Source organism: Solanum dulcamara, chromosome 5 (genome assembly GCF_947179165.1).
Source record: "Solanum dulcamara chromosome 5, daSolDulc1.2, whole genome shotgun sequence".
Lineage (NCBI taxonomy): Eukaryota > Viridiplantae > Streptophyta > Magnoliopsida > Solanales > Solanaceae > Solanum > Solanum dulcamara.
The window spans coordinates 5,948,175-5,967,402 of record NC_077241.1 but is presented as its reverse complement, the minus strand read 5'-3'; the positions used below and the strand labels follow the sequence as shown (position 1 = coordinate 5,967,402).

Here is a 19,228-nt window from a genome sequence, read left to right as displayed (position 1 = left end):
ATTTAATTTTTGATCTTTCATATTCAACATGTTTAATTCCTGGAAGTCCTTTTCCAGCTCAACACATATAACCAAAGGGTTCTCCTACATTGTGAGTGGGAAGCATGATATCAAAATTTGTAATTCTTTTAATTTGTTTTTTTTCATTTTCCTTCTTTGTGTTGCAACTGTTTTGTCATCCAAATTAAATTGTATGTTGGATATTGTTTCCAGGGAATTATTACAATTGAATATAAGTTCTTCTTATTGAGAGTTTATGTAGTTTTATCTATTCTTCCAGCAATTGCCAATTTCTTGAGTTAAATTTAATAGCAAAACACTGGAACATAACAATCGCATTGAAACTTCAAAATATGAACTACAGCAGCAAATAAAATAAAGAAAACAATTAAAATTACACTAATGACACAAATTAAGGATGAAATTTGAAATATAATTTCACACTTTCTCTGACTTAAACCGTATGTTGATCATTATTTTTATGTGATACACCATTATTAGTATATATAAAGAACAATATTTTATGTATTTTTAATAAATATAAATATTAATATACTCAAATATTATATATTATACTAGTGTGTATATATATATATATATATATATGAATATTCAAATACTATGTCAATTTCACAATATTTTGTGTCTGCTATAGTATACATGATTTAAGGTAGCCCTCAACTCAATTACCATAATGATTTCTAAACATGTCTCCTATGCTACGAAAATAATCTAAGTTATACTAGAAGGATTCATTTGGTACAGATAGTTTTGAAATAAAAATTTAGTATTATCTTATTTTTCGTTTGGTTATTAATTCTGGGATAAGTTATATTAAGTTTAGTAATTAGTATCAGGATAAGTTATTTTTACTAGAGGGTGGAATAGTAGTTCTGAAATTAGTTATCTTGAGATAAAGCAATGAAAATGAAGAAAATATCTACGAAGTCCCTTAAATATTTCTACTAAATAAGGTGGAGGACATATTTGTAAACATGCAACTTCTTAGAAATTATGAAGTTCAAATTATTTTGGAAAAATTTCATAAAAGTACAATTACGTTACTTACATTGTAAAAATATAGCCCAAAAATTGTACTACAAATCTTAGCCCAAAACACAATTCGGTATAAAATAATATATATCCGATATACAAAAATATACAAAACGTTCATATTTCTTTTTTACTTAAATGTTTAAGAAGTTGACATATAATATCATACACCAATATATAATATTATACGAAATTATAAGAGGTAATTATACACCCATATATAATTTTATACACTATTATACAAAACGAATTTCGCCAAACTTTGCTAGTTGATTTCTCTCAAACAGCTAGATGGAATTTTCTGAAAATTTGTGGAGAGGTAGATCAAGTGATGGTGTATCATCTCAAATGGGTGACACATCATGAATCACATAATTTGATTGGGAAATATTTTGAAAATGGCTAACACTTTACTTTTGGGATTTTGCTACGATAATTCCATCTGTGATTTATAATTTTTTCAGAATTGTGGTTGAAATTTTGAGACGATTTTTATTATGTTGGATTTGTCTCATCAAGATCTATGTAATGACTCTAAGTTTGGATATTTTTAGAGGCCGGGAGGGGATTGTGGCCACATGACAGCCCTTTAGCTAGGGCCCTTAAGCTCCCCCTTTGGGTCAATTTAGGAAGGATTAAAAATCTTAGCTAAATTATGCAAAGTAACTTCATGAGCTATACAAAAATATATTTATCTTCATTATTTTTAATATAATAAATCAAAACAATTAATAAAAAACAGTACTAAAATATTTAATTTATTAATTTTAGGGCATAACTTATCTTCGAATCAAACGACGTCTTAACGTCATTCTCCAGTGGGACGGGACGAAATATTTGTGATAGTTGTGTTTAATGTAGAATGGAATATAAACTTATTCCGATGTGCAACCAAGATTGTATCAAAATATCAAACATTTTAGAGTAAAAAAATTAGGATATGGAATAAATGAGTTTTTTTTATTTCTTATTGAGTGTTCGATATTCAATATTCATATTAAAATTCGATTAATTTGAATTTATACCGTAGGACTATTCAAAAAAAAATATTTCCTATTAAAAAAAATTCATACTTAAAACTCGAATTCAAAAAATGGAATAAGGAAGAAGTTGACATCTTGAGATTTTATTCAGGAACATATTCATTAATTAATTCTGCACTACGTACTAATAGTGTCAACCATATTTTTGTATTTATTCTATATGCTTTTGCTTTGGATATAAAGAAAACAAATGAAGAATTTTTCAGATATGATAGCAGCTTTGCATGTTCCAATTTTATTGGGTTATATATGAATTTGGATATTTTGTTTTAGTGTTGCTGTATCAATTAGAACCATGTAAAAAAGATACACTTATTTTGCATAAGTTTATCAAGAAAAATCAAAACAGCAATCTATAGAATCTTTTAACATATATATTTTTATAATTTTTACTTGCACAAAACAATAACGAGAAAAAAAAAGTTCTACCACAACTAAAAAAAAAAACTATTTTCTCACTAAAATGTTTTATTAGAAAATGTTCTGTAGTTATTCCCACAAACATTATGATTGAAGTGGTGGGAAAAGAAAAAATAGTATAGTAATATTTTTGTTGGAAAAATTAGGAAGTTTCCACTCAATAAAAATTTGTCTTTCACCATGCATTTTTTTAATGAGCTGATTCGATGGAAAATGAGTAAAAAAAAAAAAAAAAATTATAACATAAATTTTTCACTGATTTGCTGTGGGATTTTTTTTTATTTCAATTCTAATAGTGTACATGACATGTTTTTATAGAAATAGATAAACAGGACTATTAAAAATGGTTGGTTACATATAATAGGTTTTTCTAGCAAAAATATTGAAGTTTGGACATAATTAAGTTAGGGATTCCATTAAGTTATTTATACTAATTTATTCTTTTTCATTTTATGCAAATTTATGCCGGACAATATCCAAAAGTAATGATCTTAATTCTTAAGAATCAAGGCAAGTTGTTTTACAATAAAATTTAAATAGTCAATAAAGTATATCATCTTTATAAAATTTAATATAGTAAAATATTAGTCCTTGGATCCAACTTAAGAAGAATTATTTTTTAAAAAAAAAATGTTGACTTTGCAGTTCTAACTACTATTAGGTAACAGAGAATACCTTTTGTTTTAATAATTTCTATATGATATATTCCACTTAAAAGGAATTTTTTAATGGATGAGAATAGCCTAAAATATCTAATCATAATCTTATATAATCTTAGAATTTACCTCAAAATTACACTTGCAATTTGAGATCATCTATATATTCCATGCTAGTTCCTAAATGCATTTACATGATCTTCTCTTATATTCTTTTATTCTCAAGGAATTTCAGATGGTGTCATTTCACTCTCCGTATAACTAACATAATGCATGAAAGAATCCTTGAATAAACATAGAGTAACCTGAAAATCCTTAGCAAAGACTTTTACAAGACGTTCTATTTGCCACCATTATCATAGACTATTACCACAACACTACCATTAGCTAGCCAAGACCACACTCAATCAATACAAACATCATCGCTAGCCATTACCATCACTAACCATCATATAGTTTTAAAGTATTTTTAATTGATGTAGTTAGATTAAATTTAGTATTATATTGAATATTTTGTATTCAATAATTTTTAATTAAAGATGAGTTTTATATATTTGGATGTTGAAAGAATGATTAACCCTATTAATTATTAGTATTTAGATCTTAATATAAAATATTTTATTATTGAGATGCATTTTCAGATTTAGACAATTAAATGTCAATACATATCTTAATAGTCATATTTGTATTTACATTCAAATTTCTTAATCTTAATTAAAATAAATAAGATTTAAAGCTTCGTTCTAGATCTTAATTATCTATTCATACTCATTAAATAGTTATATATAAAAAAACACTTCATGCTTGAAATTTTTAAGATTTTAACCTAAAATATAAACACGACTACAATTTAAATATTTTTTAAAAAAATTCATAACTTTATTAAGTGCAGACAATTAAGACATATGGGATAGCATGACACTATAGAGCATGCTCTAGCTTTCAAGAAAAATATAATCAATAGACTGAAAACTCATCAAGCATAGAGTACAATTCCACATTAATATCTTCTATTTTTTAAAAAAAAATACTTTTTGAGTGAATGTGCCCTATCCACTCACATAAATAATAATTATGTTATCCTGTTTTATCTAGTTGGCCTGAATATTATTATTATTTGGTTAAAACAGACAACGCAAAAAACAAATGCCTCTATTTAAAACTTGTTAGTGTTATTATTATATTTTGAGAATTTAATTAAGCTAAGATGCGGCAACCATGATTAATTTTATATAGTAATCATAAAATGCTAGTGTTATTGACACAATTCATACATCAATGCACTTAAAAAGCAGATTGAATTTAATAATAAATATACAAATATACTAAACAAAATATGATCTTAAACAGATCATAATATTTATATAATAAAACTAAATTATTACGAAGAAAATAAAAATGAAAAAATATATATAAATGATTGGTACCATTCTTTTAGAATGAATCACTAAAAAAATCACATAAAATTAAGATATTACTTTTTCAATGATGGCATATGCATTTGAGTCAAATTAATTATGAATTTTCAACTATAGGAGCTTCTAAAAAGCTTTTCTTGATTATATCTTTTGATAGTGTTTCGTCTTTTAAACGATTGAAACTTATATCCTTAAAAGAGTTTATTTTTAATTAATATAGATAGAAACCACTTACATCATCCAAGAGAAGCACAAGTTGTTTTCTTAATTATATCTTTTATTGGTGTTTCATCTTTTAAACTATTGAAAGTACTTGTTTTCCCAAAAAAATTATTTCTATGTTTTTTTTGATATAATATTTCTAAGTAATATAGATAGAAACCACTTACATCATCCAAGAGAAGCACAAGTAGTTTTTTTTGTACAATGATTTGTTACCATTTTTGTCCTTCCATATATGTCATTAGTTGTTTGGGTTATGGCCTTTCTTTTTTTACTCCCATCACAAAACTATAGCTTCTCAACCTCAACAAGTAAACATACACCTAGTCCAATTTTATTTAAAACTATTATCATGATATACTTGTTTTAGAACTTCTAGCTCACTAATTAAAGGACAATTTTAATAAATACTACCAAAAAATAGGAATTATCGACGTGTAAATTTTATAGCTAACTATAAATTCGTTGATAATTTTATTCAGCAACAAATTTATGACAGGTTATAAAAAAATTGTCATCTACAAGCAATCAAGTAACAGATCGTTGCAATAAAATTTGTAGCTAATTCTTATTTTTCATAATAAACTTGTATATGATTGTTTGACTTACATATCAAAAGTTTTCTTTAAATTTCAACTAATTTAATTAAACATTTTCATATAAAATGAGATGAGAGCGTGAAAAGAATTGAAATTTTCACAAAAGAAATGCAAAAAAATATTTCAAGTTCTACTTGTTTTGTGGATATGTATGAGACAATTACATCAACTCATAAAGCAAAATAATAGTAGCATCTAATGGATGATTTGTAATGTTTCACTTTACCCCACCAATTATATTCTTTTATTCACCTCTTTAGGACTTTGCTTAATGATTGTAACCTCTTTTCTTAGGCCAATCACACTGAAAAACTTGAGTGTGGTTTCCCTATTGCTTAGATATGGACTAACTTTTGCCACTAGGCCCAACAAAGGCCCACTAAGTGGGCCCAAATCTAGGATCTGTTTACATTTTCAATGAGATAATGTTGTATTTCATCATTGTAGACACACATTCACTTCAAGGAATATTACTTGGTGGATGATGTCAATAACAACATCCTCTTGTCGTTCCATATTAGAACTCAAAGACAATTTAAGATTTACAGTCTCTATCTATAAAATAAATGGTGCATGGGTTAGTATGTATGCATTTAGATTGTTTATCGTGTATTTATTATCTTCCATCAATATAAATAGCGGTTTAAACTTGTCCACCAAAAGTTAGACAGAAAGGGAAAAATATCACCTAATAATTATTAGTTATTGTGGACTTGGATCTTAGTCTCTAATGTTTGCACTCTTTTTTGTTGAACACTAGATCACATTCTAGTGTCATTAGTAAAATTTAATTTTATACGTACATATATGTGTGTGTGTTTGTTAAAAATGTATTTGGTTAAATATGATTTAAATTAAATGTAATGAATGCAGTTACATTCACGAGACGAGATCGATTAATTAGTTAGTTATTTACTTGATCGTGAATACTTCTGAGAAAGACTTCAAATAGAAGGGCAAATAGTCAATTTTCAATTTATTGGCAACCTTTTTAAGACATGAAAATAAGTCTACCTAACTCGAAAGGGAAGAGGGAAGAATTTGGATTAATAACCCAATTTCAATTTAACCATGAATTTAAGTCACACTCTATATTTTGTAAACTAATTTCTATCTGAAACGAGGAAAAACAGAGTCTTGAATTATCCTAACAGAATTTTATTCGTTTTCAGTACTCGAATTCAAAATCTCTTATTAAGAATGAAGAAACTCCAAATCATTTCACCACAATTCTGCTTGGATTATTTTGCTAATGATGAAAGAAAAACTCAATGCAAATTGGAAGAATGTGATATTCTTGTGCACTTTAGTGTAAGTTAGATCTCATCAACATGTGCCAAAACATTTTCAAGCCCTGGAGTCTCAACTCTAATCTTGTCAACAAGTCCCAAAACATAAACCAAACTATTTTAACATATAAAGAGTTGTCAATATGAAAAGAATTTTGTAGTTGCACATGAAAATAGAATCCCCAAAGCATGCTTCATGTTTTAAGGTCCCATTAATTATCATGATTCATCAAATATTGAACAAATTGCGCCCAACAAAACTGCAACAACGAAAGGATCAAAGTTCCCTCCCTGTTTTTCCTTGTCCACCTTTAGCATGGTCCTATCAATAACCTTGATTTTAAAACTACGTAGAAAGATTATAAGTTACAATAATTGACAATTCAAAATATTTAAAAGATATATAAAAAATTACGGTCAAAGAAAGTGTTGGTTGAATCTCAAAATCCGAAAGGTGCCACATAAATTAAAACGGAGGAAATCATAGTGTGTTCACAACAAGACGTGGAAGATGAAAAAAAATTGTGGTTAATTAGATATATTTATGTTTGAAATTCATTTGTATGTGTGAAAACTTTACTTATATTCACATGAACTCCTGTTGTGTTGAATCAGCCCAAAAATACTTTTAATATGGTGTGATATTGTCCGCTTTGGATCAAGATTGTACGATTTTTTCGAAAGACCTCACACCATTAAGAGATCCTACATCTTATATGTGCTTCCCAACCTTTTCAACTATCTATATGAAACTTTGTTTGCACACTCAACAATCGCTCTGTTGAACTAAGCATTACATGGCCCATCACCACGATTCACAAATCAATTTCTAAAATTCACTATATGTGTATTTTACGACTACCGAAGCCCGCAACTAACTTCTTTTTACTTTTTGTGTTAGCAAAGAAAATAGTATTTCATTTGGACTAATAATAACACTATAATCAAATGCGATACATATCCAACACAGTTCAAACTCAAGATAACTAATCAAAAAATATTTATCACTCCATTATAATTTTTATTGGCCCAAGAAAAAACATTTGCCCTTTTAGGAGTTTTCAACTTTTCTCCTTTCCACCTCTTCTCCCTCTTATAAATACACATTCACCAGTCTGCACTTCTCAAGCACAGAAAAAAAAAGGAAAAAAAACACCTCTCAGTTTCCACTAAACTTTCCAAAGAAGAAAAATTTCAAACAAAATTAGAAAAATGAGAACAGAAATTGGCTTCTCTACAATCACATCAAAATTCGAACAATCAAAATCAACAGTAAAAACTACATTTTCGCCGCCGGCGATGGTACAGAGATCGCCATGGCATTCTCCGGTACCGTATCTCTTCGGTGGCCTAGCAGCTATGTTAGGATTAATAGCTTTCGCTCTTCTAATTTTAGCTTGTTCTTACTGGAAACTCTCCGGTCATTTGAGAGAAAACGACGAAATTGATAACGATTCCGAAGTAGATCCTGAGTCCGGTGCCGGTGAAAAACCGGCGACCGGAATTGTAAAGGCGATGCCAGTGTTTGAAGAGAAGATTGTTGTGATAATGGCGGGAGATTTGAGGCCGAGTTTTTTGGCTACCCCTGTGTTGAGTAAAAGCTCTGTTTTGGGGGATGGAAGTGATTTGAATCAATTTGAGAAGAAGTTGGAGAAGGAAAGTGAAGAATTAGATGATGAGAAGGAGAAAGAAGAAGTAGTGATTGAGGTTAGAGAAATGAGCCATGGAGAATCTCAAAATAGCCATGGACAAAACCAGTGAGCTAATTTGAAAAGGAAAAAAAATTATGAGTAGTTTTCCTACTCATACTTGGTAAGGAGGAATCACACTAAGCAAAGTTGGTGTGATGAGCTCGATCCAGAAATATATGCAGACGATATCAAACTCAGAATTTCCTATTTGGAAGAATTTTATGTGATGAGCTCGATCAAAAAATATGTGTACACAATATCAAACTTAGAATTTTCTATATTAGGAAAATCCTCTGCTCAATCAATTCGGCCACCACTAGTGTGACATTCGTTTGCTACTTCTCCTTCCTTTTCTAATTTTTTCCCCTCTTTTTCATTGTTATTCTTTTGACTTCTTTTGGGGGGGATTGTTGGTTTGGATGAGATCAGTGTAAAATTTGTTTTGAATTATTCTAGAAAGTTTAATTTCCATACATTGATGGCGTGTTTAAAATATTGGTGGAATGCCTTATAACTTGTTAAATTTGTCAATAATTTTTGTTTAGATTTTTAAATTATGATATTTTTCGATTGAAAATCTGAGCACATAATAAGCTGTTTCTATTACACACTTCTGCATCATATTTTTAGAAAAAATATGGGTGTGTTCACAAATATCCATTTTGTAGATAAATTAGTTACATAAAATATGATTTCTCTTTTAATTCTACATAGTACCATAAGTTGAAGCGTGCATGAGTTTTACAACTTATAAGCGTTAATGAGTATCACTAAAGAATGTGACATATTTTAAGTGGTTCACTTATCTACATAATTGACACTTGAGAGCACACATAAAAGGTTTTTTTATTCAATTTTTGAGTCGAAAAGGTGTTTAATAGATAGACTTTATCATATGTCAAGTCTTCAATTGGAACATGTCGTAGTTCGAGTGTCTAAATAAAATTTATTGACAAGTTTAAGAGACCATCAGTATATTCTGTCAAATATGTACCACATCAAATATATAACTTGTCTTCGTGCGATATGGATTCGAGCTGTAAAAGCAACCACTAATTCTTACATTAATGTAAAATGTCTATATCACGCTCCTTAAAAGTGTGACTCTTTTTTGAGATTATGCGTAAATATGAGATGGTTAGTGCACCGAAGTATTCATATGTTTGTCTTTCCCAACATATGAATATATATAATTTACTTTTATTTAAAAATAAATTTAATAAAATATTAAATTCAAAGATTATATGGATTATAATTGAAGGGGAAGATGGAGATGGCAAATGCAGAGCAATTGCGAGGTAAATCCGCTTAAACCCGCTAAGATTTCAATCCACCCCGCATCGCCTAACCTCACATAGCATAATTTGTTATTTTCAATCCGCCTCGCATAAATTCGCCCCTCCCCGCCCCGCCCTATCCCACCCCCAACCCACCTCACATAATTTGTAAAAAACGTTTCAAATAATAGGTTTGTTTTTAACTTAAAAATTTTAATTTTGTTAACTGTTAACCGCTAAAATTAACATGTTAGCCTAGCATTATAATGCAATTTTATAATACTTTTTTAAACATGTCAATAACATTTTTTTTGGGTAGTTTTGAATTGTTACATTTGATGTAATAAACAAAAAATTAAATGCAAGTAGTGATAATTTTTTCCTCCTTCTAGTTTTTTTGGCTATTCAAAACAGTTTTAATAAAAATTCATTCGGTTTTATTTTTACTTAAAACTCATCATATGACTAGCACCCAAACATGTACAAAATTGATATCGAATTTGTGTGAATCTGCAAATTTAAAAGACTTTTTATCCCAAATCCACAACCAACCCACCTCGCTTGAATTTTGAAAAATATATATTTAAATTCACTCTGCCCCGCCCCACCCTGCATTCGTAAGAGTTCTCACCCCGTCCCGCTCCACATACATCATAACCTGCCTCGCTCCGTCCATATCCCTCTCTATTACCATCACTAGGAGGAGACACTCATTAAACGGAGATTGTAGTTATATTTTCATAAATTCTAAATAAAGAGGGAGACAGATGTATCAGGCTGGAGGACTTGGAGCACTCAGAGAGATATCACGATAATGAATGTTGTAGGTGTATAAAAGTTGAGGAGGTTGAGGATGCTATTTGTAGGATGCATAAGGGAAGTGCAAACGGGTGAAATGAGTGCATACAGGGTTGGTATAGAGTGGCTAATTGAATTATTTATTTTATTTTTTTAGATCAAAATAATGCCCGAAGAATAAATATGGAGTACCATGATTTCATTATGCAAGAACCAGAGTGACATTTAGAATTGAGACAACTATAGGGGTATCAAGTTGCTAAATCATAATATGAAAGATTTAAAAAAGGTGATGGAGATAAGGGTGAGGAGGACCATGTTTATTTCTGTGAACCAGTTCGGATTACAGGACACTCGTCTATAGAAGTCATTCATTGGTAAGGAGACTGGTAGGGTAGTATAGATAAAGAAAGAATAGATTATACATGGTGTTCATCGACCAAAAAAACTTACAACAAAGTCCCTAAGGAGGTTCTATGGAGATGCGTGGAAGCTAGAGTTGTGCTTGTGAAGATTACTAGGGCGATCAAGTATATGTACGATCGAGTCAAGATCTGGATATATAAGGACAGTGGGAGTAGAATCAGAGCATTTTCCAATTTTAATGGGGTTGCACCAAGGATTAGCCCTTAACCCATTTATATTTGCCTTGGTATGAATGCATTGAAGTGACAAATTCAAAATGTATGTTATTTGCAGATGGCATAGTTTGGAGATAGACCTTAGAGTCTAATGGGTTCAAGTTGAGCAGAATCAAGACAAAATACTTGATTGAATAACATAAGTGAGGCTTGATACACAAGTCTCTGGAGAAAATTTCAAATATATTGTGTCACGACCCAACCTAGAACCTAGTCATAACACGGCGATCGAAACCCCTAAAGGCTCTAACCAAGCCTCTTGTACATATCATAAGCATACATAAGGTAAAGTAAAAGTGAAAACATCATAAGAGAGTCTAAATCATGAATAGAAATTTAAGAGCGACATATGACAATATAGACTCGAAACATTTGTCCAACTAGATGCCTCTACTCATGAATATGGGCGGGGGCTAAGACATATCTCTAGCTCACCCTCAATATGAAATATAGCAAAAGTCTTTGAAAATAATGACTACTCGATAATTAGTCCCCGATAAATGAGGATGCACCATAACCGTTTGATAGGAAAGCTTAACTAGCCACGTAGATGAGTGTGATCTTCAACCTCAACCCCTACATTTTGAGACAATGTAGGCAAAAAGTATGCATTGGTACGTTGGAATGTACTAAGTATGTAGGCAATGCAACGCATAGAAAACCATGTTTGTACAACTGACCATTTGTAGCAGCATGATAAGAGAAGTAGTAAAAATCATAAGTAGTGTTTAAGAAGGATCAATGCATAATAAATCATAAGAGTATCATATAAAGTAAAAGATAGGATTAGTCATTTAGAACATGAGAAGACCATAAATATGTGGGATAAGAACCATAACCGACAATAAGACCATGCGAGCTATACCATGGAATCTCAATGTTACCCCTACATCAGAGGAAAGGGGGAGACTACTTATCAAGGTAGACTCCTACATGCCTCAGTGGATCCACTAAGCAGTCGTGTGAACCGGGTACTCACCCCTAGTTCTTAGACCTGGGTACTCATCTCCAAGCCTTGATATTTCGGGTACTTACCTCTTAGAGATTTGGGTATTCGCCTCTAATCCCTTTGTACCTACGGTGGCACGTAGCTATGCAACAAGCGACTTTATATAAGGACCCCATATTTTGAGTCCCCACCTCAAGTCCACATTCGGTGATAAGTCAAATTCCACGGAATACATACATAGCATAGAAATCATAATTTCATATATCATAGTCATTATCATAGGTTTGAAATCATAGAATAGCTCATTTTCATAACATAAGTGCAATGCGGGTATTGTCCTTCCACATTATAAATCATACATACATAATCATAATTCATATTTTGAAAATTCATTACCATAGCTTGTACTTGAAATTAAGGTAAGACATGAATGCATGATCAATTGATTTGAAAACCATGAAATTTACTTGAAAACATGCATGATCATAAACTTTCTTTTAGCCCATACATAATTCATATAAATAATATTATTAGAAAGTATAATTAAAAATACTCATAATTTTCATCATGAACCCTAGAAATCAAAATAGGAGAATTCATGAAAAAACTCTTCAATTTAATGGAATAACCATCAATTTATATCAAAATAGACTCATAATCATACTTTGAATCATAATTCATGCAATAGGAATAGAGATCATAAAACCCATAAAATACCATACTTTAATTTGATAGAAAACCTTGAGAAATTGATTGGGCTTCATGGATGAAAGAATCTATGAATCAATACCCACATACTTTAAGTAAGAACACTAAATAATTTGGAAGAACTTGAGAGTTTTGATGGAGAGCTTGAGTGAATTTACTTGAAGTCTTTAATGGAGTCCTTGAGAGTCTTTTGTAGAGAGAGAAATATTTGAGTAGGTGAATTGTAGAAGAATAAATAGAATTAGAGGTTTAGGTTAATTTATAGAGTTGAATTAGGTCCTAAAACGTCTAGGTTCATTAGCTAACAATTTAAGAAAAGTCTAAAACGCCCTTACTAAAAATACAACTCGGCCAAAAACCCTTGCCAGGTCCACGACGCGGACTTGTCGCGAACCTTTCTGTTTTGTGCAGTTTCTTGAGAAATCTATCTTTCGATCTACGGGTCCTAAAAATCTACCAAAACTATTTTTCCGTAGGTTTTGACCCCCTGATCGATATTCCAAACTCAGATTTTTCAAAAAGATTAAGGATGATGCATTACTTGAGCAGCTTATTCCTAAGGCATTCTTAAGGCACTTATGAGCATTTTGAGGGATGTCACATCTTGGGTCTATTATCCAAAGAAATGAGGATACTGATGAGGATGTCACTCACTGTAATGGTGCAGAGTTGATGATGGATAAAATAAAGTCTCGCATTCGGAGTCTTGCGTGATAAGAAGATGCCATAAAAAATTAAAGGCAATATCTATAGAGTGATAGTTAGACCAGCTATGTTGTATGAGCAGAGTGTTGGCCAGTCAAAAACTTTCTCATTCAGAAGTTGAAAGTTGCAGATATGAGGATGCAGTGATAGATATGTGGACATACTATGAGGGATAGGATTAGAAATGAAGATACCCTCAAAAAATAGAAGTGGCTTCGATGGAGGACAAGATATAGAAAGCGAGACTGAGATGATTCAGGCATGTTAAGAAGGGTTTTTTTGGATGAATGAGTGCGGAGGAATGAGAGGTTGAAAATAGATAGTTTCAAGATAGGTAGAACTAGATCAAAGAAGTATTAGGGAGAATTAATTAAACATGTCACGTCATAGTTTCAGCGTACTGAAGACATAGCCTATATGAGGTTATGGAAGACATGAAATAGGGTAGAAGGTTAGTAGGTAGCATTGCTGTGTCTTGTTATCCGTTCTTACCCGTAGTTATAGTATTGGCATTATATAGTGATGACTAATAGTGGTAGTTGTTATGGTAATGGTGGTTGGTGGTAATGTTTGTAAATTATAGCTGATAAAGATGACAACCGATTGTAGAAATTGACAATGATAGTGGTTATGGTTAGTGATAGTTGATAATTGAGGGTAACAACGGGGGTAGTAGGCAATAGTGGGTGATGATGTAGCGGTGAATGGATGGAGTTGAACAACTATCATTATTGTAGAAATTTCTGAATCGGCATCTTAATGATATAAAATCTATGTTATAGATGTTAATTACTCATACCCATTTGTAACATAAGAAAACAAATGAACATAATGATTACGACTTGAATTATTAACATTCAGACCTAAAAAAACACAGACTTAATGACTGAAATTCAAATAATTAAGATTAAGTGCATATAAATAAGATTTTAATCTAAATAACCCTCTTAATTAATATCATTAAATAATTTTCTTAATGGGTATATCAAAACCTCAAAAACTATTTATTATGAATAGAAAGAAGTATAAAATAGAAATAAAAAAAGTTGAAAGAAAAAGAAAATAAATGCTAAATTCTTCCTTTTTTAAAAAAATAAACATTGTTATAAAGCTTCTTCAACTGAAATTAAAAAAAAAAGAAGCTAAATTCTTCCTCTTATCCATAGTGCTTGGGTAATTAAATAAAGTATAATAAAAAAATTACTAGTGCATTTTGATCCTCCATTAGAGAGGAGAATAATAAAGTGGAGAAGAAACAAAAGGAGTATATATTCTAACAAATAGTAATTAAATGCTTCCCTAGTTGTATGAGAAGTGATGTTAGCAAATAGTAAATGTCTCACGTATGGATAATGACTGTATTTGTTTATTTCTAATTTGACATTTCAAATTTTAGTCAAGAATATCAATAAAAAATAAATCCCGTTAGAACATATTTGACAATTAAAATAAATTTTACATCTAATCAAAATTTAATATAAATATCAAATATTAAATAAAAAAAAATTAAAAAAAAAAGAAGAAGAAGAAGCAATGTCTAAATTTTCTTGGGGGTAGCAATGTCTAAATTTTCTTGGGGGTAGCAGTTGAATAATAGGTGATGTGAAATAAATACCATCAAAATTTATGATAGAGTGATAAGTATTTTTTTATTCTTATTCAGAAGTTTCAGGTTTGAGTTTTCTTGGATATGGAATAACCTTTGTTAGAAAGTGTTTTATCCCTAATGTAAGACTTTTTACCGCGAATTTAAATTTAATCAGACTCTAATACGAATACAAAACATCATACGGAAATAAAAAAGAAAAGATAGGTGAAGTGAAATAATTGTGGCACTGTTTTCTGGAAAGCATCGTGTCAATCAACAGGTTGATAAGGCGAAAGCTGATGTCAAATTTGGCGCAAGTGAGGCTGGTGGATTGTCCGTGAAAGTGGGCGACGCGGCAAAATGCGCCTGTGAAAGCTTTTAATTTTGCAAACTGTTAACTGATTTGTTTTGACTTATCACATAACATTTCCTTAGTATTGGCCGAATATATAAAGGAAAAACTACATAAATTATCGAACATTATTAGTATATTATTTAATATAATTATAGTTTCATATAATTATGAATCGCATTTACAATTTAATAAAATTTATTATTATATAAATTTGAGGAATCATATACAAATTTGGAAGAGAATTTAGGAGCTCATATATATAAATATCTAAAGAAAATTTATATTTTCTTTTGTATTTGTATATTTAGGAACTCATATACAAATCTCTAAAGGTTTGTATTTGTTTACAAATCAAATTTAGGGGCTTATATACAAATTTTTAAAGCAAATTTGTATGGTTGGATTACACAAATCTTATTGTGTTAAGAGCTAATTACATTCAATCCAACTCTTTTCTAAATTACAAAAATCCCTTAAATTTGGTAAATTCTGATACATCCCAAAACGTCATGATACATTGCGTAAAGTAATGTATCCGATCGTTACACCCCATAAAGTGATGTATCGGAGAATAAGAGAGTATGAATTTTTATAATTTTTTCAAATGGTAGGGAATTTTAGAGAATATGGTAAAGTAAGTTGTGTATTTAGGTAATTTTTCCAATTTGTATTTGTATATACAATCTTTTTGAAAGTCCAATTTATACAATGCAGCTAGTTATTAAATTTTATTTTGACATTTCAATTATAAAATATTTTAACTATATCTCATTTAAAAGTAATTATGAATTACTAGTTAATAACCACAAGAAAATATCACCAAATTTAAAATCCATGTTATGCACTTCTAGTCGTCTAACGAATTTGGTGGGTTCAATTCTTCCAACAACGTTAACACTTTATTTATCAATTAAGTATGACTAATTATCCATCCAATATTCAGTTAAAAAAATTCCATGATAACCTTAACAATCATTAATATCGGCCACATTAAATTTAGATTATGAAGTATAAGAAGACTTATATAGTAGAGTAGAATACACTTTGTACTATTTATGTTTGGGCTTATGTATCTACGAGGCAATTACAGGTTAATTATCAAATTATATTCAAGACGACAACATATCATATTGTCAAAACAGTAAATTCTTTTGCTTAATGTGGGAGATGCTGGTAGATAATGAGACTCATGTTATAAAATGAGAGTAATATATAAGACAATAATACTAAAAGATGAGAGTAATAGAGATTAAAGAGACAAAAGAGAACAACTTTCTCATTCTTTCAATAAATATGTTCAAGTATGTATACAATATAACTTTTCATACTCTATTTCCATAAACATGACATAAAGGGGAAGATCGCGGAGCGGGGAGAGACGTTACATTAATGATTTGATATCATGGAGGAAGTGATACATAATGGTGAAGAGTAGTATCGAAAGTTTGCATTTAGTGGACATCCACATGAATAATATATTTTATAACAATTGAATGATTTAAAAAAACAAAAAAAACAAGCGCTCGAAAGAAGAACATGTCAAACGAAAAAGACAAAAGCATATGTTGCGCTACTGTCATACTTATGTAAAGCTTAAAATCGGATGGACATCAAAATTAAATGCTCATGCTGTAAATACTAAAAGAATTGATTTTGTAGGCCATTTACAGTTATTTTATTTTATTTTATAATTTTATGATGTTTTTATAAATGTTTTTATTTTTATTCATAAGAGATCTAAAAATACCATTTTTTCTGTAGAATTTGTAAGTGACCATTTTTTTTTTTTTGTGTGTAAATACTTTGCTTCTAATGGGGAAATATTTAGTTTTCCCTTGTTATTTCTCTTAGATAGTGCTAGTTGATGAAAGTTACTTTGAAAACAAAAAAAGCAAAGTCTACTCTAGGATGTTATTTCATGCAACACCCCGTATTATCCTAACCTAACTAAGCTCGAGACCATGGGAAGAATTGAGGAAAGTGGACTGTGCCAGTTGCTACGAGTCAACCTACGACTCGTAGAGGATTCTATGAATCGTAGGATGGACTCGTAGGGTTGGCATTGTGTAACGACCTGAATCGTCGTTAATTAAGATTAGAAGAATAATTTTCAATTGGGTCCCACCATCCCGCCAGAGCAGGATGGTTCCGTCATAGCGGGCCGCCAGAGCAGGGATGTGGCCGCCAGAGTGGGAAAACGTGGGACAGAACTTAAATCGTGATTTTCTTATTTCTTCCATTTCTTCCAAGGGTAGGTTAGAGACAAGTGTTACTGCAAAAACCCTTCAAATGCTGCTCCTGACTTGAGAAGAAGAGGAAAAAGAATCTTAGCATTAGACGATTTTCAAATGATGGAATTCAGTCCTGTCTTGCCCGTAGAACATCTGGAACTAAGGATTTCACCCACATTATCTCTTCACAGTTTCTTGGTGCCCAGGTAGGCTAGGTTTCTTTTATCTGAGTAGTTAAATCTATACCTACTGTGTAGTATAGAAGGGAACTTAATGAGAAATCGTATAACTAAGTTATGGGTCACGGATCATGGACAGAAATTTGAGTAATATTAGGGGTCTAACTTGAAGTGACCTGGATAAGAAAGTTAGGTAATGAATTTAAGAGAAGTTGGTTGTGATATTATGGTATTTAGACAGGTGAAGTTGTAAATGTCGTAGTTGTATGTTCATTGATATAAAATATGTGGTTATTTGTGATAAACCTTAGGGGTTAATAACGTAGGTGATGGCTTTATTTTCCGTATATGTTTCATGCACTTATTAAACTGCTTCATAGTATGCATGTGTGTATATGAATAGGGAAGTACGTCATCGAATAGGTGAAATGACCACTTACTAGCCTGTGTTGTGATGGTTTTGTTCTTGGTGATATAATGTGGATTATTGTTGGTAATTTATGATTGATTTGCATAAATGAATCGGGTGTCACATTCTGACATATTTTGAATTGAGTGTCACATTCCGACACACATTTGAATTGGGTGTCACATTTTGATACATTTTTAAATTGGGTGTCACATTTCGACACATATATGGTTGGATTGCGTCCCCTGAAAGGGTCAACTGTGTGTGTGTGGATGGTTCCATGAGAGGACTGGAAGGTGTCTATATTCTGTGTACTAATGAGGTTAGTTATAAAAGAGCTAGGGAAAGAGGATTTATAAAGGAACCCATTAAATTGTGATATGTTAGTTATAAGGAATTGTGTGTAAGATGATGGACCATGTTAGGCCTCGATGTGATGTATGTGATATTTTATATCCACAGGTTTAGGAGTGGGGTTTGCTTGTTGACGGGGAGTCGTCCTTTTGGGTTTGTAAATTGAGATAGTGATGTAATAGTGGTTACATAGAATCTGGAGTTAATTATTAATGTGCTAGGTTCATATGTTGTAAGACATCTCGGTCAAGACTAGTGATAAGTTGTGTGGAACCATTGAATGGCTAAAGTTGTGAACTGGTAATGGTGGGTGAACAACGTAGCAGTAGCATGGAGGGACCATAACCTATAGGTCTCGAGTTTGTAAATCAGAATTGGTAGTAAGGCCGTGGTTAGTAGAGTGGTGAAGACCATAAGTATGAGAGCGATGAGTTTACTAGCAAGATGGGTGGACAAAGTTATAAAGTTTAATTATTATGATCTCTTTTATTTTTCTGTTCTTATATTATGTGTCAGGTATCAGATTGATCGATTATGTTGTTTTGTACTGATATTACTCTTGCTATGCCACTTGGCATAGTCTGGTTGCAGGTCAGTGAAGTTTCCTAAGTGAAGGCGAAGATAATCTTCCGACAGCTCCCAC

At 30.9% G+C, this 19,228-nt stretch overlaps 1 protein-coding gene across 1 annotated transcript; it reads left to right on the top strand.

Moving 5' to 3' along the window:
- The first annotated feature begins 7,814 nt into the window (after positions 1-7,814).
- On the top strand, positions 7,815-8,898 carry LOC129890369 (protein GLUTAMINE DUMPER 1-like). The gene has a single exon (XM_055965931.1). The coding sequence runs from the start codon at positions 7,913-7,915 to the stop codon at positions 8,459-8,461; it is 549 nt and encodes a 182-aa protein (XP_055821906.1). The 5' UTR covers positions 7,815-7,912; the 3' UTR covers positions 8,462-8,898.
- The last annotated feature ends 10,330 nt before the right edge of the window (positions 8,899-19,228 follow it).

Excerpts from the sequence above, each read along its gene's own strand:
- LOC129890369 (XM_055965931.1), top strand. The coding sequence starts at position 7,913 with ATGAGAACAGAAATTGGCTTCTCTACAATCACATCAAAATTCGAACAA.